General features: G+C 45.8%; 2 protein-coding genes across 3 annotated transcripts in view; both read left to right on the forward strand.

Annotated features, from left to right (window-relative positions):
- Positions 1-609: 609 nt before the first annotated feature.
- The window catches only part of ZNF800 (zinc finger protein 800), a 181,236-nt gene continuing 158,257 nt past the window's right edge, over positions 610-23,588 (forward strand). The window contains exons 1-3 of one of the 2 annotated variants that reach the window (XM_053218127.1): positions 610-717; positions 17,786-17,915; positions 19,767-19,863. The gene's annotated coding sequence lies outside the window, so the exon portion shown is untranslated. The remainder of the gene's footprint in view (positions 718-17,785; positions 17,916-19,766; positions 19,864-23,588) is intronic. The other variant, XM_053218128.1, reaches the window with a different exon arrangement.
- Positions 2,039-7,765, forward strand: GCC1 (GRIP and coiled-coil domain containing 1). Its single transcript, XM_015086897.3, has 2 exons — positions 2,039-3,948; positions 4,913-7,765. Exons 1-2 carry the CDS (start codon positions 2,917-2,919, stop codon positions 6,206-6,208), a joined length of 2,328 nt encoding a protein of 775 aa, XP_014942383.3. The 5' UTR covers positions 2,039-2,916; the 3' UTR covers positions 6,209-7,765.

Below are 23,588 nucleotides of genomic sequence, written 5' to 3' on the forward strand. Positions count from 1 at the left end.
ACACAACACCTTTCAGTTGATCCACGCAGCTTTTCTGAAGCTTCTTTACTTTCCCACAGACCTGAGAACCCGGATTTTTAATGCACACCTATCCAGGATTTTATGAGACTCTTGTGGCCCTAGACTCCAAGAGCTTCAGAAGTAATTTCCCCACTCAGCAACAGAGGGGAAATAGCAGGAAAGGAATTTAAGTTTCTTCTATGAGAGAGGCTGGGTCAGTGCCTGGCACATAATATATGCTTAGCAAATATGATACTTGCTGGTTTGAACGGCCAAAAAGATGCTCACTAGAGCAAGGACAAGCGATTTGAAACTGGATTGCCAGTTGGCTTCTGGAATCAATTGCTTATGAACTGGACATGGTGAGGTGAGCTGAGAATCAGAGAACCTTCATTAATTCACCTATTCAACAAATATTGAATGCCTACTATGTACCATTGTTCCAGGTCTCAGTTTAAATCTCAACCCCCCCGCCCCCCTTTTGAGGGTTTGGCTTCAACAATCCTCATAACTTGTTATTTTCTGTAAAAGGAGACCAATATCTGCCCTATCTCATGAGGTTATGGTGAATATTAAAATTATGAGACTATCTGAATGTTCTGTATGTCTCAGGTGGATGTTATCTGGGCCACTAAGAAATTGGGTCTGAAAATACTTCCAGGGTCTGCCCCAAACTGACCTGAAAAGTCTGTAAAGAGAATACACTTTGGGCACCAGGTAGGAGTGAGTCTAAGACTTTCCTTTACTCTTTAGCCATATACTTGCATTCCTAAGAAGGCTTTTTACAAGCTTTGAAGAGTGCATTTAAAAGAGTTCCAATATAATAACACAACTAGAACTGACTGAGTCAGGTCAGTTTTACATCTTGAACTTACTTACTTACTTATTTATTTATGAGGGGGTAGGGGCAGAGAGAGAGGAAGAGAGAGAATCCCAAGAAGGCTCTGCATTGTCAGCACAGAGACTGATGCAGAGCTTGATCTCACCAATGGTGAGATCTCGACCGGAGCTGAAATCAGGAATCAGATGATTAGCCGACTGAGGCACCCCAATCTTTAGCTCTTTTAATTAGACTCTTTTTTTTTTCCATCCCTGTTGTCATTGCCCTATTTCACTATCATCTCTTCCTCAGGACAGAAATAGCCTCCTTACCAGTCTCCTGCCCCTTGGTATCTTTACCCCGTCATACAAGTCTTGATGATGCTACTCAATATTAAAATCCTTTAGTGTCTTAGCACTCAAGATAAAAATTGAAATGCCTTGGGGTGCCTGGGTGGCTCAGTCGGTTGAGTGTCTGACTTCGGCTCAGGTAATGATCTCAGAGTTTGTGGGTGCGAGGCCCATGTGTGGCTCTGCTCTGACAGCTTAGAGCCTGGAGCCTGCGTCAGATTCTGTGTCTCCCTCTGCCTCTTTGTCCCTCCACTGCTTGTTGTCTCTCTTTCTCTCAAAAAGTAAATAAACATTAAAAAAATTAAAACATAAAAAAATGCCTTAATTTAGGTACCTATCCATTGGGCCAGCCCCATCTATTGCCACCTCCTTCACCCTAAGCTATGGCCATGAAGTGATTCTCAATGCTTCCTGGGTGAGCCAGGCTTTCTCATGCCCTAGGAGTCCTTGCAATCATTTCCCTCTGTCTGGAATGCTTGTTTCCCTCATCTTTAGTTAGATCACTACACATGCTTCAACAACCCAAGTATTTTTCCTGAGAACCTTCTCTTCTTCCTCTAGACAGGCCTCCCTCCTAACTCCCATACCACTTTGAATAAACCCAAACATACAGTCATGAGAGCAGGACTTGTGTTTGCACCTCTGGTTTTTCATTAGATGGGGGATCCGTGAGGGCAGAACCTTGTCTCTTCATGGTAATCACCAGGAGCAGCGCTTGGTATGTTGAGAGTTGGACAGATATAGATAGAATTCCTAGCTGTGTGACCTTGGGCATGTTATTTAGCCTCTGTGTCTCATGTTTGCACCCACTGAGCAGAACAATTCTAAGGGCTAAATACCAAAACTCTTGTGAAGGTCCTGAAATATACTTGGCACATAGGATGGAGGTCTTGGCTATAGGGTGCCGTCTACATGTATTTGTTGAATCAACACAACAGAACTCAGGAAGGGTGCTAATAATTATACTAGATGTCTAGGAGTTGCCAAAACTGTCCCGTCAAGGGTTGAAGTTTTCGTGTTCTAAAAGGGAGTCTTAATTGTTGATCTTTAGAGACAAAGGTGTTGAGCCGCAAATGCGGGGACGCGTCGCTCATCCGGGTGTTTGGTAAGGACTTAGTGCCATGTTGCCCACTCTCTCTCGCTCATCGTAATCCTAGGGTACTCCACCAAACCATAATCACTCCCGAGTTTTTGACTTCGCGGGCCCTGCGTTCAAAGCGCAGCTACGCTCTGGACCGGCTCTCTCCCACTCCCCCGGCGAAATAGCCCCACCCACCTCGCGCCCACTAGGGGCGGAACCTGATGCGTCGCGGTGTCGTCACTTCCAGCGGACCCGGAAGCGTCGTTCTCGGGCAGCTCTACTTAGGAAGTCTTGATGGGGTTACGTTCGGTTTAAACTCTTGGCCGATCGTAGGCTGAGGGCCGTCTGGGACTGCTGTGACCCGGGCAAGCAAGGAGCTCGGAGCAGCCTCTGAGACAGTACAGGCGAGCCCTCGCCGTGTGCTGCTCTCGTCCCGGCGTCGCCCCGCCTCTAAGGTAGGACCCGCCCCCGCCCTCGGTGCCTGGGACCTGGCGGGCGCTTCTGCTAGGCTGCACGGTACCCGGCATCCGGTCTCGGACAGCTAGGAGGAGCGGGCGTGCGGCTGTGGGGACAAGTCTCTTTTTGTAGTTTACTGTCCCCGCCAGGGTCTTCGCGACCCTCTTCTGAGCTGCCAGAACGCTGACGTCGAGTAACCCGTTCTGAACATGGAGAAGTTTGGGATGAATTTCGGGGGCGGACCGAGCAAGAAGGACCTGTTGGAAACCATTGAGACGCAGAAGAAGCAGCTTCTCCAGTACCAGGCACGTCTCAAGGATGTGGTCCGTGCCTATAAAAGCTTACTGAAAGAGAAGGAGGCTCTAGAGGCCAGCATTAAGGTGCTGTCGGTATCCCATGAGGCAGATGTGGGCCTCACAGGTGTCCAGCCTCCAGGCCTCACTTTTCCTGACTCTGTAGATGACCGATGCTCCACTCACAGCGAGGATAGCACTGGGACCGCCACCAGCTTGGATACTGCGGCCAGTCTCACCAGCACCAAGGGTGAGTTTGGGGTAGAGGATGACAGACTGGCTCGTGGACCACCACCTCCAAAGTCTGAAGAGGCCAGCGGGTCGGAGAGTGGCGTCAGCAGTAGCAGTGGGGATGGACCGTCTGGGGGTGGGGAAGTGGACAAACGACTGCACCAGCTGAAGACTCAGTTGGCTACTTTGACCAGCTCTTTGGCTACAGTCACCCAGGAGAAGTCTCGCATGGAAGCGTCTTACCTGGCAGACAAGAAGAAGATGAAACAGGACTTAGAGGATGCCAGTAAAAAGGCAGAGGAGGAGAGGGGCCGTCTGGAGGGAGAATTGAAGGGGCTGCAGGACCAGATCGCAGAAACCAAAGCCCGGCTTATCACCCAGCAGCATGATCGGGCCCAAGAGCAGAGTGATCATGCCTTGATGCTTCGTGAGCTCCAGAAACTGCTGCAGGAGGAGAGGACCCAGCGCCAGGACTTGGAGCTTCGGCTAGAAGAGACCCGAGAAGCCCTGGCGGGGCGGGCATATGCAGCTGGTCAGATGGAAGGGTTCGAACTGCAGACCAAGCAGCTGACCCGTGAGGTGGAGGACTTGAAAGGTGAGCTGCAGGCTCTTCGAGATGAGAAGAATCGGCCTGACCCTCGGCTGCAGGAGCTTCAGGAAGAGGCCGCCTTCCTGAAGAGCCATTTCCAGGCTCAGTTGCAGCAGGAAATGAGGAAGGTAATTATTGCTCCAAACATTAGTCAGTTAGCCTGGAGTGGGAAATATTAGGGTATTTTCCTCTTTGGTAATTAGAACCAAGGGGCTGTGCTATCAGGTTTTGATGCCATTCAGAAGGTTCCACCTTGAGCCCTGGGACATCTGTTCTGTGTGGTGTTGACGGTGTCCACAGAATGTGCTTCCAACAGGATGTGGGGTTTCTCAGTGTAGGCTGGTTTGGAGCCAGACATCTCTGAACCTCTGGGAATTGGCGTCTTCCCAGCCCTGCTCTGTGAAGCAGTGTCGTGGCAGCCATGCAGTGAAAGGTAGTGTGTATACCATAGGTATATGCCTATATTTAGATAGTCCGTGGTGTATGCCTATAGGGCGGGGCAAAAGGAATTTTTGCAGAAGTCACCTCTTGTAATTGCTTCCGGTCAATTTGCCTGTTCTGGAAAGGTGTGCCATTTTACAGTGCTCCTTTCAGTGTGGAGAGAGAGAGAGAGATCCAACTGAGTTTTGAACTGCGGAAATATTGTGAGAGGAAAAGAATGTCCTGTGATTTCTTAGTAGGATCTGGGGAAGCAGATGATAAACAAAAGTCACACACTTCATGTGCGAGCTTGGTGTATGATGGGGGAAAGTGGAGGCACTAAAGCAGAACAACAGCAGATACACAGAGGTTCTTAATACCGTTTGGTTTATTGTTGGGATGAGCACTGGGTGTTGTATGGAAACCAATTTGACAGCAAATTATATTAAAAAAAAATACCGTTTGGTAGAATATATCTCTGGCAGCAGAACCCAGGCAGGTTATAGGAACTTTGGTTAGCTTCTGCATCAACAGAAAAATCCCCGGTTCCCATTCTTGCCAGGCCATTCCCATCCTATGACCCTTTTGCTCCCTTCTCTTGCTTTCTCAAAGTTTGCCGTAGGGCTTTGTGACTTTTCTGGATGCGTTTCCATCTGCTCCGTTGTTTTCCAGACAGCCCTTGCAGAAGATCAACTACGCCAGCAATCTCAGGTGGAAGAACAGAGGGTGGCGGCCCTGGAGAATCAAATATCCGAGGTGTCGGAACTGCTGGGCACCTATGAGAAAGCCAAGCAGAAGGACCAGCTGGCCATCCAGAAGCTAAAGGAGCGCATTCTGCAGCTGGACCTGGAGAACAAGACCCTGGCTCTGGCAGCCTCCAGCCGGTCCCCTCTCGACGGCCATGGAGAGGAGTCCAGTCTGGATGTCAATGTCCTGAAGGATAAGATGGAGAAGCTGAAGAGGCTGCTGCAGGTTGCAGCCAGGAAAAGCCAGGTGACCCTGGATGTGGAGAAGCTCTGTGACCTGGAGATAATGCCCAGCTCAGAGGCTGCCGACGGGGAGAAGGCCTCTGTGCTCTACTACCAACAGGAGCTGAAACAGCTGAAGGAGGAGTTCGAGAGGTACAAGATGAGGGCCCAGGTCGTCCTCAAGAGCAAGAACACCAAAGACGGTAATCTGGCCAAGGAGCTGGAGGAAGCCCAGGAACAGCTTGCGGAACTGAAGGAGAAGTATATCTCCCTGCGGCTGTCCTGCGAGGAGCTCGAGCGCCAGCACCAGCAGGAGGCTGAGGACTGGAAGCAGGAGCTGGCCCGGCTGCAGCACCTCCACCGGCAGGAGCTGGAGCGCAGCCAGCTGGACTTCCGGGACCGCACGCTGAAGCTGGAGGAGGAGCTGCACAAGCAGCGGGACCGGGCCCTGGCCGTGCTGGCCGAGAAGGACTTGGAGCTGGAGCAGCTGCGCTCTGTGGCCTTGTCCTGCGGGCTACCAGGGCGCAGGAGCCCTGTGGGTGGCGGGGGGCCCGGGGACCCGGCTGACGCGTCTTCCCCAGACAGCCTGACCCAGGCGCTGCAGCTGGCTGCGGCCAATGAGCCCACTTTCTTCCTGTATGCCGAGCAGTTGGCCCGCAAGGAGGTGGAGATCACATCGCTGAGGAAGCAGAGACACAGGCTGGAGGTCGAGGTGCATCAGCTGCAGGACCGGCTGCTGGAGGAGGGGGAGCGCCATCGCGAGGAGGTTGGAGCATTGCAGAGCCACATCGAGAAGAATATCAGGGACCAGAGTAGGGAGGGAGCCAACCTGGAGTACCTCAAAAACATCATCTACCGCTTCCTGACCTTGCCTGACACCCTGGGCCGCCAGCAGACGCTCACGGCCATCCTGACTATCTTGCATTTCAGTCCAGAGGAGAAACAAGTGATAATGCGTCTCCCAACCAGTGGTAGCTGGTGGCCTTCTGGCAAGAGATGATGCCATTTTCACTGACTCCTGAAATTTCTGTGCCTCTTACGTGGGAAGGGACAGACTGGTTTCTACTGCCTCTTCTCTTACATTATCATTTTTTTCTTCACTGTGTATTGAAATGGGAGAGTCTTAATTGTGGGATGGGATTTTTCTGCCAAATGCCATTAATGCCACATTATCCTGGGGCCCTAGAGATACTGGAAGAGTCCCAACATCTTGGGGTGGTGTGTTTGTGAGGGGAAGAGGGGGCGAGAGATGAAGGTTGAGAAGTGCCAAAGTTGGGGAAGTGGTGAGAATCTTTTAAAATAAGACTTTTTGTTTGAGTACTATGCTCCTAGCGCAGAACCAGGAGTAAATGTGACTCCAAAGGGAGTTCAGTTATTTCTAAACACTCTCGGGACCAGCGGTTTACTCCCCATCTCATCACAATCTGAGTCTGGTCCACCGCTGCCCCAATTTTCTGGGGATGTAAATCCAGGCTGGAGAGGGATCAAGAAGTTTCAGATAGTGACAGATTGTCCACTATTATCCACACATTCTTCAGTCCTGGAACTGGGAGGCTTGGTCTAGTTGGGACTGGATAACGACCTAATCTGGACAAAACACATCACTGTGAGCATCCTGTAGGGGGCGCTGAGCACCACTTCGGTCTTCGGGATTTCCTGAGTAGCCTGCTTTTGGCCTGGATAGGGATATGTTAGGTCTCTCACATTTGACCCTGCCTTAACCTGTCTGCCTAAGAGTGGGCTGAGATGAATGACTTTGCGGTCTTTTCCTCAGCGTTGAACTTTGATTAAGAAAAAAACCCGGTCTTCTTATGAGAGTGGTCAGATTGGGAAACTCTGACCCTGTCTGGATACAAAGAAATAGCTCAGAGATTTACAACCTCCCCCCTCCCCAGCTGTTTCTGCCCTTATAGGACAGGGAAGAGGAGGGGGATTTGCTGATTCCAGAAGATTGCTGTGACTCTCACAGGAAAGTGGTGGAAATTCAGCCAAGGGCCTGGAGTGCTTGCTGCCCCGTGGATAGCATTCTGGCTAAATCTCCATGTCCCTGCAGCCAGGGTGTTCATGGGTTACTGTCACCAGGGTATTTTGCCTCTAGGGGTTAATATAGTTACAGTGCACACTCCTTGTCTTTCCTACATGCGTCACTATAATTTTCCCTCCTTCCTGCAATTTTTTATATTTGGTCTTGTGTAAGTAGGTTTATTCTGCACTTCAGGAAAGGGGGGTTCAGGCATCTGGAAAGGGGGAACTCAGAAAAGTTGGGTTCAAACAGTATCAGTTCCCCTATTTTTTCCTTTCCCCATCTTCTCTTGCTGGTTATAGAGATCTTTGGACCCCAAAGACTGGTGCTTTGCCACTGACTGGACTAATGTATATCCTTCTCTTATGTCATCATAGAGATCTGCTTTGTGAGGGTTTGGGATGCAGGAGACTTTGATGAAATGTTCTGATTGGGAAGCTGGGTGACCTGCACTATCTATAAACAGCAGACTTAATGAAACATGCAATGTGTCCAAGTGATAAACTGTGGAATCATTAAATCTGAACAACCTGACCTGTGTGCTTTCTTAATGGTACACACACACACACACACACACACAGAGTGAATGTAAATAGTGAATGAAAAGGATGGAAATAACATGTCTCCATGCTTTACCTCAATTACAAAACACATTTTTTAGCCTGGAATTACGGGTGTTTGTGTGTAAGCAGCCACACTGGAAAAAGCTTTTTCATGGGTTTAGTGGGCAGGCTTAAAACTTCCATAATTACTGCTTGAAACTTTTTAGAGTTAATCCGTTTATTGAACGCTTTATTATGCTTCAAGTTAGGGTTCATGGTATCCTGGGAACGTTTCTCAGGATTGCAAGCTAAAGTAAATCATCGTCATCTTTTAATTGATCCCCTTAAATGTAGCCTATATTCTGGTTACTCTCTCTGGTGGTTTTGGACAGCATAGAAAGATCCATAGTCCCAGCTGCTTTCCTAGGACTAGTAATTCCGGGGCTTTTGACTTTTGAGTAGATACCACATGGGGAAAGAAGCAAGTCAAGTTTTGATTAATAATTAAAAAATAATTTTTTAATGTTTATTCATTTTTGAGAGACAGAGCACAGTAGTGTGGGTCAGAGAGAGAGGATCTGGAGATCCTCTGAAGAGAATCTGAAGCATGGTCCGGGCTCTGAGCTGTCAGCACAGAGCCTGATGCGAGGCTCGAACTCACGAACCGTGAGATCATGACCTGAGCTGAAGTCGGACGCTTAACCAACTGAGCCACCCAGGCGCCCCTCTGATTAATAATTTTTAAAGTATTAATATTCATAAGCCTGTGAATGCTCCCAACTGAAATGGAAAAAGCTTGCTCCCTTCCTACCCTTAAGAAGAAGTTCATTGTCTTCCCACATTTTCCTCCCAAATATGTTTTCCAATTACTTGACTGGTTTTCTGGTGCTAGATACTCTAAGGAAAGGGAGAGAGAAAAAGAACTGAGATCAGATACAGAGAAAAATGAGTTTTCTCTTGGTCTCAGTTCCAGAATATCAGTGCATGAGGTGTGTCAGTAAAGTAAGGAGACAACCTTACTTTCATTTATTATCACACAAATCAGGAGGATTGCTGAGAATAGATGCAGGGAGAAGGGCAGGAAGGCAAGTTGATGATTCTAAGGCTTTCTGCTTTCCTTTTTTTTCCTCTTGTTGGGTACCTCCCCTCTGGGAAAAAAATCGCCATATAATCACGCCCTGGATGTAAGTCCCCCTCTCTTACCCAGTACTCTAAGGCTCTTGGCCTTGTGTTGAGAAGCTGCCACTATAGGGTTGTGTTTGCTCACTCTCGCCAACTGCCAGCACCACGTCGAGCCATTGACCCCTGTCACGCCACACACGTGTTGTTACCCTCCATTTTACAGATCAGGAGAGTGGCTGAGATGTTAAATTTGTCCAAGACAATGTAAATGGTGGATGCCTGAACCAGGTCAGGTTACCCAATGCCTATTTAATCTGGGTGTGTTCCTGTCTTCTCAGGACTTGGGAGGGTCAAGGCCTGTCTCCACAGATGACTACTAGGGATGGAGAGACTGACCTCTAGGTTGAACTGGGCTGGTTCAAATGGAGAGATAATGTCCAGCTCTAAATTGCAGCCAAGAAAATTTGCTATGCTGTAGAATTAAACAGGCAACATTGGTTCTTTATAAAAAGCCCTAAAAGCTGCCCTGTTCCCCAGGTTCTAGACGACAGCTAATATTTAGGACTCAGAGCACTCTAACAAAGCAAAAGGAGGGCTGAGTACCAGCTGTTGCCCTGGTGGGTTCCAACGATAGCCTCTTGTAAAGCTGGGGACACAGCTTGGGGAATTAAAAATAGAGCCCTAACGAATGGGTCACCTTACCTCATCTTCAATCCCCTTTGCCTCCTCTCTGTTTTCGGGGGCCTTGCTAGGCAGCCTTACCTCAGGCTGATGGTTTTGGAGCAAAGAACTAGGTTCACACATTCTGGGTGGAAGTCTCAATCCAATCTCCTGCCAGTTCTGTGACCTTAATAAATTAATCTTCCTGAACTTAATTTTCTTAACATGGGGATAATAATACCTTTTCAGGGTTTTTTCCTCATCTTAGAGAAAAATTAAGTAAGTAAAGAACCAGCATAGTACGTACCCAAAACAAAGTAGGTTCTAAACCGTGTTAGATTCTTTTTTCCCAAGAGTATTTAGGTGGCAGAATGGAAGTTAGACTGAGCTCTCTGGATTTGAGTCTAGTGATTCTTAGCCGCAAATGTTGCTGTAAGCAAAAAGAAGTAACAATGGCCTTTTGTGGACTGCCTGCTACAAAGCAGACTGCTAGCATTTTCCTACATTACTTAATTACCACAACAATCTTGTGAAGCATATCTATTTTGCAAATGAGGGCATGGAGGCTTAGCAAAATAAAATGAATTGCCAAAGGCCCAGGGCTAGTAATGACAGACTCAGGATTTAAACACGTGTGGCCCGGTCTCTATCTGTTCTGTGTCCCAGCAGAGGGCAACGGGGAAATACTGGAAATGTGTGGCTCGCTGAGAAATTTAGGGGGCTGTGTTTCTGGAGGCAGGGGAGAAAGGTCACCCTCTCTGCACTGGCAAGTGACTGTCTTCTAATTTCTTAGAAGCCTCATTCTAGCCCCGCAACGGAGCCCTTTCACCCCGAAAATCATGAAATGGGCTTGTGTGTTACAACTCAGTTTTATGTGAATTTGGGTAGTGACGGCCTGTTTTTCCTGGGACCCTGATCTCCTGGATAACCCAAATGTCAAAGGTTCTGACAACCCACAGTGCAGGGAGCCCCAAAAAGCAAAAGCCATCAAGGGGCTAATGACCCACCTAACGTGGCAAACTCTCTTTTCACTTAAAAAAATTTTTTTATGTTTATTCATTTTTGAAAGACAGAGACAGAGCACAAACAGGGGTGGGGCGGAGAGAGAGGGGTACACAGAATCCGAAGCAGGCTCTAGGCTCTGAGCTGTCAACACAAGTCCCAACGTGGGGCTTGAACTCACAAACAGTGAGATCATGACCTGAGCCGAAGCCGGATGCTCAACCGACTGAGCCATCCAGGTGCCCCTCTGTCTTTTCACTTTAGCAGGTAGACCTTCTCTGGTTCCCTGTACATTTGTCTGTCCCTATAGGCTCTGGACAAGGGACCAAATGTTCCCTTTCATGTTTGAGAGTATGACTCTGAAGACTGACACCACTTCATACAAAGGTTACTTTTTTAAAATGTTTTATTTGTTTTTGAGAGAGAATGAGAGAGAGCGAGGATGAGTGGGGGAGGGTCAGAGAGAAGGAGACAGAGGATCTAAAGTGGGCTCCATGCTGACAGCAGAGAGAGTGCTATGCGGGGCTCCAACTCACACACCCTGAGATCATGACCTGAGCTGAAGTCAGACTTTCAACCGACTGAGCCACCCAGGAGCCCCTATACAAATATTACTTTTTATTAAAAAAAATTTTTTTTAAGTTTATTTATTTTTGAGAGAAAGAGAGATTCAAAGTGCAAGCAGGGGAAGGGCAGAGAGAGAGGGAGACAGAATCTGAAGCAGGCTCCAGGCTCTGAGCTGTCAGCACAAGAGCCCAACACAGGACTCAAACCCATGAATAGTGGGATCATGACCTGAGCCAAAGTCGGCTGCTTAACTGACTGAGCCACCCAGACGCCCCTACAAACATTACTTTTTAAATGTAGATTACACATACATTTTTTTATTAACCGGGGGTGTGCTGTCCACTCTCAAAATATTTTGGAGGTTAGTATTTAGAGTAAAGCCCATTGTCTTTCTAGCACCCCGGGACTCACATTCTATGAAAGAGTAAGCTAGGAAAGGCTGAGGACCACTCCTGAAAGAGATAAAAACAACATGCTGATTCTGTTGTCACCTGTCTTTGGGACCCTGGGGCCTTTGCAACTCACTGTTTTTAATCTGTTAGAGAAGAAGCAATGCATTTACGTAGTTTTTCAGTTATTCTAATGATCAAACCAAACAATGCGTTGCAAGTTCTTGGAAAAGTATAAAGTACTATAAATTGCAGTTAATATTAATGTCTGACATTTTGTACACTAGATAACACAATGCAATGATAAATTAACTACATGTTGGTGAAGTGTCACCCAACCCCTAGCCTGGCTCCCCCATCCCACTGTCTCCCTAAGAAATACAGTCATATTCTCAAAAGGATGAAGTGGGGGAAAATATTAATATAAGTACTGATTTGCTACTGTTGCCATAACAAATTACCACAAACTTAGTGACTTCAAAATAACACAAATTATTATTTACCAGTTCTGGAGGTCACAAGTCTGAGAGGTGTCTCCCTGAAGTAAAATCAAGGTGTCCACAGGCCTCCGTCCCATTCTGGAGGCTCAAGGGAGAATCTGTTTCCTTGCCTCTTCCAGCTTCTAGAGGCTGCCTGTATCCCTTTTCTCATGGTCCCCTTTTTCCATCTTCAAAGCCAGTGATGTTACATTTCTCTGTGCCTTTCTCCCATAGTCTCTTCTGCCTCTTCTACTCTTGATTGGCCTTGTGATTGCATTAGGCCCATTGGAATAACCAGGATGGTCTCCCTATTTTAATTCCCCTTTGCCATGTAACCTAACAGGCTCTGGAAATTAGAGCATGAACATCTGTGGGGGGACATTATTCTGCCGACCACAGTATATATTTGGTAAGTATTTTATCTGAAAATAATTTTAGCAAAAGCAAAAATGGAAAATCAAAACTCTCTCTAACTTCTTGGTAATAAAGCCTTCCAGTACTACTGGATAATTCCTAGTGATATTCTTTTTCATGGGAAACCAGCAACACCTAGTGTCTCTCCGAATAAATTTCAACAGAAAACATAAAGCTTCCTGTAATTAAAAATAGACTAGAAGGTACAGCTCAGTGACTGGTGGTGGAGAAAGGAAATTCTCATGACTTCATAGAGGGAAAAGGCTGGTGATTCTCTCTTCTATCTGTTCTTTAGACCTAGTTGTGAGCCCCCACATCCATGCAGACATCCAGAAGTATTTAAATTAATTCTGTTTGGGGCATGACACAATATTGGGTTCTGTGATTGATGGAGAAAGATAAGAACACGATCCCCATCCTCAAATTGTTTCCAGTCTTATTGGGCAGACAAGCCACACGCTGGCAATAAAAGCATATATATGTACTCATTTACTCATAGATATGTACCCACTAGAGACTTAATGGCCAAGGGTACCAGTCACAATTAGGTTTAGGTGTACATATATCAAAACCCGAAAGAACACTAGCTTAAATCCCGGAGAAATTCACTTTCTGTTCTTGTGAAATAATTGGTATAGTCACTGGCATCACCCTGAAAAGTTAAACATAGAGTCACCACAGGACCCAGCAGTTGCACAGCTAAATACACATCCAAGAGAATTGAAAACACACTTCCATACAAAAACTTTTACACTAATGCCTATTAACACATATAATAGCCAGAAAGTGGAAATGACACAAAGGTCCAGCAACTGACAAATGGGTAAACAAAATGTGATCTCTCTATACAATGGAATATTATTCAACCATAAAAAGGAATGAAGTACTGATACATGCCACAATGTGGAAGAACCTGGAAAACATTATGCTCACTGGAAGAATCCAAACACAGAAGGCCACATAGTGTATGATTCTATTTATATGAAATTTCCAGAACAGGTAAATCCATAGAGACAGAAAACAGATTAGTGGTTGCCAGCGGTCAACTAGTGAGCAAAGGGTTGATTTGGGGGTGATGAAAATGTTCTGGAATTAGTGGTGATGGTCGAATAGCTTTCTGCATGTGCTAAAAGCCCTAACCACCATTGAGTTGTACACTTTAAGTGGGTGAATTGTTTGGTATGTGAATTATATCTCAATAAAGTTACTAAAAGCATGCTAGGAGGATCAAGGAGGCAAAAATGGGTGAGGAATAATTAGAGGACACGGAGAAGAGATTGGAAAAGTACCTCCTGTTGGCTGTTTGCTCCCCTCCCCCCAGCTCCTTCTCCAGGCCTTAGAGTGGTTGCCCTTTCTTTCCCATGTATTGGGCCTCCTTCCTCTCCTCCTACCCAACTACAAACAGCAGAATGTTCACTGGGTGAGGCTGACCTGGCCCCAGACAGGGAGAGAGATGGCATTTCTGATCCCTATGGAGATAAATGGAGAAGGTGCTGATGGAAACAGAATGGCATAGGGTTCATGCCCCCTGCTACTGATGGTGTCCCCACATGGGAGGCACTTCTGGTTCAAGAGAACAAGTGTCCTTGGGAGTCTCTGGCCTTGATGGGACAGGGGAGGGGCTCTGTGAGCTTGATACATCCCTGTGGCCCACTGTGCAGTTTGCTCATCTGTTTGGAGGATGAAGAATCTTAGGGCTGCCTGTGTCCCTAATCTCCACGGGGGACGGGAACTAGCAGTTCCCGTCCCCGGCTCCCCTGGCTGGCCTTGCTCTGGGCCCTCAGGCTATTCGTCCTCCCTCCAGTCCCCACTTACAGAGTAGAACATACGTTCTGACACCTCCTTCACAGACATGTGGCTTTATTATTGATCTGTCTCCCGTTAGTCTTGTGCTGTACAAACCAAGTACCCTCCCTTACTCTCTCCCTTCCTTCCTTCCTTCCTATCTCCCTTTCTCTTTCTTTTCTTTCTTTCTCTTTCTTTCTTTCTTTCTTTCTTTCTTTCTTTCTTTCTTTCTTTCTTTCTTTCCTTCCTTCCTTCCTTCCTTCCTTCCTTCCTTCCTTCTTTCATTCTATTGTTCTTTCATTCTTTCTCTTTTTCTTTTTTTGGAGTTGTCACGCAAATGCAACTTTATTTGTGGCAAATAAGGAGATCACAGAGAATAACTTCCAAAGCCATGACTCCTCGAGTACTGTTTCTGACACCACTCTAAGAGTTATTTCACTCTAATAGACATAGATTGGATTAAGTATAGATTGGATTAAGCTCCTGTGTTAACCTCGAGTGACTCATGTCTGCCTCTGTGAACTTTGTCCCCATATTCATGGCTTCTGGGGGTCTAAGTAGGGTGGAGATGCATGAACTTTGAGTCTGAGGTGGACAAACCACCGTAAAAGATAGAGTCCCAGCTGTCACAGCCAGGAGAAGTGTAAAGAGACATGATGACTAAATGTGACATGGTATCTAGGATGGGATCCTGCAATGGAAAAATGACATTAGTTAAAAATTAAGAAAATATGAATAAAGTGTGGACTTTGGTTGATAATAATATATTGATATTGGTATTAATCGAGACAAATGTGCCATACTAATGTAAGATGTTCATCACAGGGAAAAGAATTTTGAGGTATATGGAGACTCTCTGTATCGTCTTTGAAAATTTTCTATAAATCTAAAATTATTCTAAAATTAAAACTTCATTAACCGCCCCCCCCCCCCCCCCAATACAGTGTCCTGATCTCCATCAGAGCATTTAGCTCTGGACTAGACAGACCATTTTATTTTATTTTGTTTTGTTTTGTTTTATTTTATTTTTTATTTATTTTTAAAATGTTTTTATTTATTTTTGAGAGAGAGAGAAGAGAGACAGAGCACAAGCGAGGGAGGGGCAGAGAGACAGACACAGAGAGGGAGACACAGAATCCGAAGCAGGTTCCAGGCCCTGAGCTGTCAGCACAGAACCCAACATGGGGCTCGAACCCATGAATTGGGAGATCATGACCTGAGCCGAAGTCAGACGCTCGACTGACTGAGCCACCCAGGTGCCCCTAGCCAGACCATTTTAAAGGAAGCGTGCCATACCATGTGCCTTCTTTTTTTTAATCTATTTTTTAAGGATCTTTAAAATTATTTTTAAGTGATTGCTGCACCCAACATGGGGCTTGAACTCACAACCCCGAGATCAAGAGTCACAAGCTCCTTCAACTGAGCCAGCCAGACGCCCTCCGTATGCCTTCTTTAAAGGGTAGTTCTCTATACTACTTGTATCATCAGTGCAGCCTGGAAAAGGTCCATTTATCCACGTATAAAGGACAGGGTTTTAAAGTCCTGGGTGAGTGGATAGGAAGATGAGCAGAGGTGCACATCCTGGTCCCAGGGTGAATGAGGCCTTAAAGGACAATGAGTGACTGTGGTAACCCTGGGCCATGTCCAAATGGCTGTTAGGAAAGAACTGACCCATGAAGACACATCTCAGGGCACTGAGGTAAATTTTGCATCCATGGCAGAGCCAAAGGTCAGGAGCTGAAGTACAGCCGGGCTCTGTGCCAAACTCGTGAGCACAGTCTGAGAATGAGCAGGGGCTGAGGGGTAGGTGTAAGCCACGTAACTGGGTCATTCAGAAGTGGGTTCAGGAGCTCTGGTTCCCAGGCTTCCGATTTGGGTGCACAATGGGCCAGCACACTTCTCATGACAAACCGTTAAAGATAGATAGCCTGGCTGACAAAATGCCTCTGTCCACTCCTCTGGGGGACACTGCTGAGAGAAAAGAGAGGTTGAAGAGGTGGAGGGAGGGGAGAGAAATAACTTGGCAGCCTGTCCTACTCTTTAAGCAATGCCTGGTTTTCCTAGGGAGGTGCTTATATATTCAGTGTGATGGGCTGAATAGTGTCTCTCAAATTCACATCTACTTGGAACCTCAGAATGTGACCTTAGTTGGAAATAGGGTCTTTGCAGATATAATTATTTAAGATGAGGTCATTCTGGGTTCAAGTGGACCCTAACCCAATGACTTTTGTCCTTATAAGAGGAGACACACAGACACAGGGAAGAAGGCCATGTGAAATCAGAGGCAGAGTATGGAGTGATACGGCCGGAAGCCAGGGAACAGCATGGATTGCCAGGAGCCACCAGAAGGCAGGAAGAGGGAGTATGGCACTGTTGACACCTCGATTTGGGACTTGTAGGCTCCAGAATTGAGAGAGACTACATTTCTGTTGTTCTAGGCTACCTAGTTTGTGGTTCTCTGTTATGGCGGCCTGAGGAAATCGGCACACCTGATGGGGATGATGATGGGAAGGTGTGCAGCACCAGCTATACTTGGAGGGCCTGAGGCTGTGGTGATGCCTGGTCCCTGGCAGATCCAAAGTCTGGAGCTGGAGCCTCATAATTGTGAGCCCCAACATGGTCCCCAAATTAATGAGAAATTAGTATGGGTGATAATGTGGGTTACCCTTGCCTTCTACCCACCCCCTCCCCCACAGTGAAGGCTTGCCCATGTGGGGTTTCCTTGTGAAATCTTTATGTAAACTCCTCCTGCAAAGTTTTCCCGGTGGTTCTATGGGATGTGACCACAATTTCTTCTCTAGGAGTTACCTGTCCTGCACCTTCAAGCAGAGATGCCTTTCTTTTCGGCTCCTTGGTCTGCTTGACCATTGTGGCCTTTGACCGCACTGTGGTCATAGTGTGGCCACAGTCTCTGACACTATGAACCATCCCTTCCCAAAACTTCTCTCCTAGGTAGCAACACCTCTGTATTCTTTCTCCTGTGACTTCCTCTCTTCTTACCTCTGTGACTTAGTTGTCTTCCCCACTCACTAGAAAATGTTGCTGTTGACCTGAGTTCTGTATTTGAACTTCTTTCATTACTTCACAACTCTCTTGGGGAACCATCCAGTTTCCTAGCTTTAATTGCCACCACCATGTGACCCCTAACCCCGTGTTCTAGTTCTGGACCTTTCCTTGAGCTTCAACTTCATATACCCAATGCGGGGTTTCTATCTGGTGGTACCAGTCACTTGTGACTCAGAGTGTTCTACAAACTGTATTGATGTGTCTCTTCCCTCACCTAGAACCACAGACTCCCCTCTGGTGAGATGAAGAATTCATAGTTTTCAGTGAAGATTTAAAAGATAGATGTTGAACAGTTTTGAAGGAAGTGAACACACACACACACACACACACACACACACACACACACATCACAGTTGGTACCAGTGTAGGAATTACCCAATCAATAGACTGTCAAAACTTGTCTATACTCACTTTTATTATGATGCAAGAGGATTTTAGGACACAAAATACACATTTAAGGAAACCATAGGCTAAAGTATAATACATTTAATAGCTCCTTCCAGCCACGTTGGTCTCTCCCCTTTCCAGATCTTAGCCCCGACTAAGAGGCCACTCTTCTTGGTAACCTGGTATTGTCTTCAAGCCAGGCTGAGCCCTTTGAAGTCTCTTAAGTGGATGGAAAAGTACTTTTTCCCTGTCTCCATCCTCCTTTGTGCAGGTGAGTTCTGCCCTTCTTCTCTGAAATGATGTCTTTCTGGCCTTGTTCTGGTACACCCAGAAGGCTGATGAACCTAGACCTCCTGTGTGAGCCATGGTCCTGAGCCTTTAGACCGTCACACTTCTCTCTGTACCCTGTCACCGCTTGCATTAACTGCCTTGGATCAGAGTCCAGGCCAGCTAATACCTCTATGAAATCATAAGAAATATCAAAATTCTGTAATGGTCCAAGGGCCATTAAAAAAAACCTTTAAAGGGTTTGTGAACCCAGAAATGGCCTGGGGAGTTGTGAGATGGGATGAGAACCCACATAATAAGGTTTATTTCCAAAGGTGGTATAAAGTTATCCAAGTCCAGCATCCCATTGATAAAGATGATAAAATCCTGACTCTAGAGGCCGAGAAATATGTAGGTAAAGATGTTTGAATGGATAATGCTGGCCGTTCCCTTGGTATATGAATGCATAGTTTGTTTTTGAGACATCCGCAATGATTAGAAATGTGCCCCTGAGCTGCTCTGGGCTCAGCTATGGCACACATGTCTTAATTAGGTGGGTTTTGACTCATCATTATTTAGGTACCTATTTTTCCTTAACAGGGTGCTTTCCTTGTTTTATGCAATTAGAAGGAGGAAGCTCACAAAAGTCATCACATTACAGAAGAGATATGACAGAAAAGATCATTAATTCTATCTCACTGTACAAATCCCAGCAGTAATTAGGGACTTACATAAACAGCACCGCTTAAATTATTTAGTTGACAATTGCTAATAACAACTCCAGCTGTGTGGTGGTGCATTTTAGTCTTCATAAAAGCAAAAGTGATTAGCTCGCTATATAATCTAATCATTGGAAAAATGTAATTCCCATAGCAACATCTGTTATTACTGCCTCGTAAAAGGGCAGGCAGAATTTTGACACATCCAATTGTACTGCAGCCTGAAAATCAAAGTAAATGCTTCCTCCACTAGAGGGCTGGTACCCATGCTGTCCTGGGGAGCCCCACACCCCCCACCCCGACCCCCTGCCCCAGGGGCGGCAGGCAGTGTGGACAGAGTGGGGCAGAACCTAATTTTCAGCAATTTCTTACTTTTTACTACCTGGATGATTTCTAAGAATAAATGCCTGCAGCAGCTAATTCTTTTGAGACAACAGTAGTTCTAGAAAGATGATTGAAGCTCACATGAGAGATTTGGGGGTGGATTTTTAAACTTACAATCACAAACAATTCAATTTAAATATTTATCAGGCTCCTTGGCTGTGTGAGGATGTGGGCCAGCTGCTAATTACCACGCAGGGAGACACCTGGTGTCAAGGAGCTTCTTTCTTACTTGGGCCATTAGTAACTGATGTTTCCAGATCTCCGGGGAAACTGGTCACCTGCTAGAAGCTGGGTGTGGTCATGTCCCTTCAATAGGTCAAAACCTATAGAAACTCTTGTATGATTCCTTCACTTCCCTATCTCCCGGCCAACAAGTGGCCAGCGAGTTTTCTTTTTAACTGCATCAAATTTAGCCCATCTTGTTACAGAAAGTAAGACTTCCTGCCACACCGGCTGGTGGACAATCAATGAGAGCACAGATACAAAGGCACAGCGGTTGGATTGTAATACACCTTGGTGAAGGTGTTTTTCTTCCCCCCTTCCCTTTTAAAATCTCATGAAAAATGGGAATTCTTACTTCTCAAAAGAGAGCTGAATTCATGTGTATTTTTACTACAGCAATGTCTAGAAATGTTTATATGAGAGATTTCTTCATTTGAGGTCTGGGTAATGGCTGGCATGATTTTACAGTTACAATGTGTGGTAGAGTCTGCTGATTGGCTTCCAATATTTATTCTCTTCTTCTCCCTTAGCAATAGCACCTCAGTATCAAAGTGGGCATGTTGTGCCTCAAGCTCAAAGACATTTGCTAAGGTCCGTTGCAGCTATGCAAGACCCTGTGACTACTACGTAAGGAAATGTTGAAATAAAGTACTGTTTGGGATTGCTGTGAAAACTCTTTTTTTTAATTTTGTTTTTGTTTTTGTTTTAAAAAAATTTTTTTTTTCAACGTTTATTTATTTTTGGGACAGAGAGAGACAGAGCATGAATGGGGGAGGGGGCAGAGAGAGAGGGAGACACAGAATCGGAAACAGGCTCCAGGCTCTGAGCCATCAGCCCAGCGCCTGACGCGGGGCTCGAACTCACGGACTGCGAGATCGTGACCTGGCTGAAGTCGGACGCTTAACCGACTGCGCCACCTAGGCGCCCCTTTGTTTTTGTTTTTGAGAAAGAGATAGAGTCGAGTGGAAGAGGGGCAGAGAGATGGAGACACAGAATCTGAAGCGGGCTTCAGGCTCTGAGCTGTCAGCACAGAGCCCAATGCAGGGCTTGAACCCATGTACCATGAGATCATGACCAGAGCCAAAGCCGGACACTTAACTGACTGAGCCACTGAGCCACCCAGCCACCCCAAAGGCTCTTTTTAAAGGGAAGAAGTACCCTCTGTCTTTTCCTTTGCTCTATTCTGCTGCCTGGAAAAGATATTCAGTGGCTAAAGCTCTAGCAGCCCTCTTAGACCATGAGGAGGAGGGCCCCACACTAGGGATGGTAGAGAGTGAGCTGGAAAGCACCCTGGGTCTTTTGTTACTTACTGGAGTGTCATGTATGTAATGGATTGTCTACTTTTTTTTTTTTTTTTAGAGAGAGAGCATGAGAGAGGGATAGAGGGGGAGAGAGGTAATCTTAAGCAGGCTCCATGCTCATTGTGGAGCCCAGCACGGGACTCTATCCCACTGTCCTGGGATCATGATCTGAGCTGAAATCAAGAGTTGGATGCTCAACTGACTGAGCTACCCAGGTACCCCTGTAGTGTCTACCTCTAGATTTCTTCTAGATGGAAGAAAAATAAATTCCTAATTTGCGTAAGCTACTGTTTTTAAAATTTTAATTGATGCATTTGGTCATTTTAAAATTGTGGTCAAGGGGCACCTGGGTGGCTCAGTCGGTTAAGCGGCCGACTTCAGCTCAGGTCACGATCTCGCGGTCCGTGAGTTCGAGCCCCGAGTCGGGCTCTGGGCTGACGGCTCAGAGCCTGGAGCCTGCTTCCGATTCTGTGTCTCCCTCTCTCTCTGCCCCTCCCCCGTTCATGCTCTGTCTCTCTCTGTCTCAAAAATAAATAAAATGTTAAAAAAAATTTTTTTTAAATTGTGGTCAAAAAGTGAAATACATTTCTCATCTTAACCATTTTTAAATGAATATTTCAGTAGTGTTCACTATCTGCACACAAACCACTGTTGCTTTGGCTTTTGTTTATATGAAGCCAAACCTAACCCTAACTAAAACAAAATAGAAGTTCTTTAACTGACCTCCAATTAACTACCTTGTTAAATGAAGGGCTCTCTCTACTTGTCCATCATGTGAAGGCTCCTGGCTACTATATGCTCTAGGACAGTGCATCTCAATGTTTTTTTATTTTTGAAAGAGAGAGAGCGAGCGTGAGTGGGGGAGGAACAGAGAGAGAGGTGGACACAGGATCCGAAGCAGGCTCCAAGCTTTGAGCTGTCAGCACAGAGCTCAAACTCATGAACTGTGAGATCATGACCTGAACCGAAGTCGACCGACTGAGCCACCCAGGCGCCCCGAGGACAGTGCTTCTCAAACTTGCCTGTACTCAGAACTGATTACCGAGCTCTACTCCCAGAGTTTCTAATTCAGTTGGTTTGGGATGGCCTGAGACTTTTGCATTTCTTAAGTTTTTTTTTTTTTTTTTTTTAACATTTATTTATTTTTGAGAGACAGAGGGAGAGCAGGGGAGGAGCAGAAAGAGGGAGGCGCACAATCCAAAGTAGGCTCCAGGCTCTGAGCTGTTAGCACTGAGCCCAAAGCGGGGCTTAAACCACAAACCTCGAGATTGTGACCTGAGCCGAAGTGGGATGCTTAACCAAATGAGCCACCCAGGCACCTGGGAGAATTTTGCATTTCTAACTGGTTCCCAGGCGACACTGATGCTATTGGTCTGGGGACACACTCTGATGCTGATCTGAGGACACTACAGTCTTCTGTCCTTGTAGGGAGAGCTGAATGTTGCCAGGAATCACTTACGTACATCCTGAATCCTGTGTATGTATTGTATTTTTGATCGTCTTTTCAATTGTAACGATGTCAATTTGTTGATACGGAATGTACTTGTGATTACAATTTAATTAAATATCACATCAACCTATGAAAAAGTAGTTGAAAAAAACGATTGTTACTACGAAGCCAAGCTGAATGTTTTTGGAGGGACTTAATATAGGTGCTCACTGAAATAATGTTTGGTTTGGTGGGGCAACTGTTGAGACCAGAAAAAAAAAGTCTGTAAAAATTTAGAGGAATTATGCATTTAAGTTGCTTTAACAGGGTCTTTAAATTATTGTTTTACTTTAAATAAGCTAGGGATGGTGAAGGTTATGAGTTGTAAATGATGTGCGTTGGTTGTGATTTAGTCAATAAAAACAAAATAGAACTTCAGTCTCTGGTTCCAGTCTTTAAAGAGACAAAAACCTTTGGAGAAATTGCAAACGAATGCGTGCTCAAACATTTTAAATAGAAATAATGTTTTAAATTAAAACTGAATGTTTAAATTAAAATAAATATTTAAAGTATGTTCCCTGCTTGCTTTTTGAGTGAACTGATTGTCTTAGCCTGAGTTACCCGGAATGCAGAGCTTGTGGAAATGGCTTATGTGCTATTACTTTAATCAGGAATGCAATCCAAGCAGGATGAAGAAAAGGGGAGTGAGGCAAGGAAAGAGGGAGAGCCAATATGAAAACGCCAAGCTGAACTGGCCCACGCTTACAATCAAGTGTGACCGATTTCTTGATCTTATGGGACTATTTTCTGAGACACTATATAAATGGCTGCTTTTTAGGACAGTATGTCTAGTGAAAAGAGGGAGAAGAATTTACTTGCTACTTCCCGCCTCCCATTGGTTAAAAGTTTGCTCCATGGAGTATTAACTTTCTTACACTCCCATTTAGACATGTATGGGCACTAGGGCTGGCTTCTTGGGCATGTGACCAATATACAGGGCCCCAAGCTCAGGAGGGGGCTGACTCCTGGGGTTTAATGTTCTGTATTACTGTCTTGAAATTCTTTTTTTTTTTTTTTAATGTTTATTATTTTTTGAGAGAGAGTGAGAGCGAGTGTGAGTGGGGAAGGGGCAGAGAGAGAAGGAGACACAGAATCCGAAGCAGGCTCCAGGCTCTGAGCTGTCAGCACAGAGCCCTAAGTGGGGCCCGAACTCTCATACCATGAGATCATAACCTGAGCTGAAGTCTGAAGCTCAACTGACTGAGCCACCCAGGTGCCTCATTGAAATTCTGAATAATTTTATCTCTGAATGTGTGTTTTGTAAGAGAATTTGAGAGACAATGAAGCCTGTGCTTGGGGACTTGGGATTCCTGCTCACAAGATGTCCTGTCTCTCCTCTTTCCCTGATTCCCTGGGATGGGTTCTCAGCAACCTTCTTCCCACCCCTGCCGCTGCCCTCTGCCCCATGGCTTTACACTATCTATTAGCCTGAATGTGTCAGAGTGATGAGGCATATGGTGAGATAGTGGAGTCCATAGTCATGTGTCCCTTGTTATACTTTCTCTTTTTATCACGTGGGTCCCTTGGACCAAGGCAATGTTATATGTGATATAATGTCAATA

The sequence above is a fragment of the Acinonyx jubatus genome, chromosome A2 (genome assembly GCF_027475565.1).
Source record: "Acinonyx jubatus isolate Ajub_Pintada_27869175 chromosome A2, VMU_Ajub_asm_v1.0, whole genome shotgun sequence".
Classification (NCBI taxonomy): Eukaryota; Metazoa; Chordata; class Mammalia; order Carnivora; family Felidae; genus Acinonyx; species Acinonyx jubatus.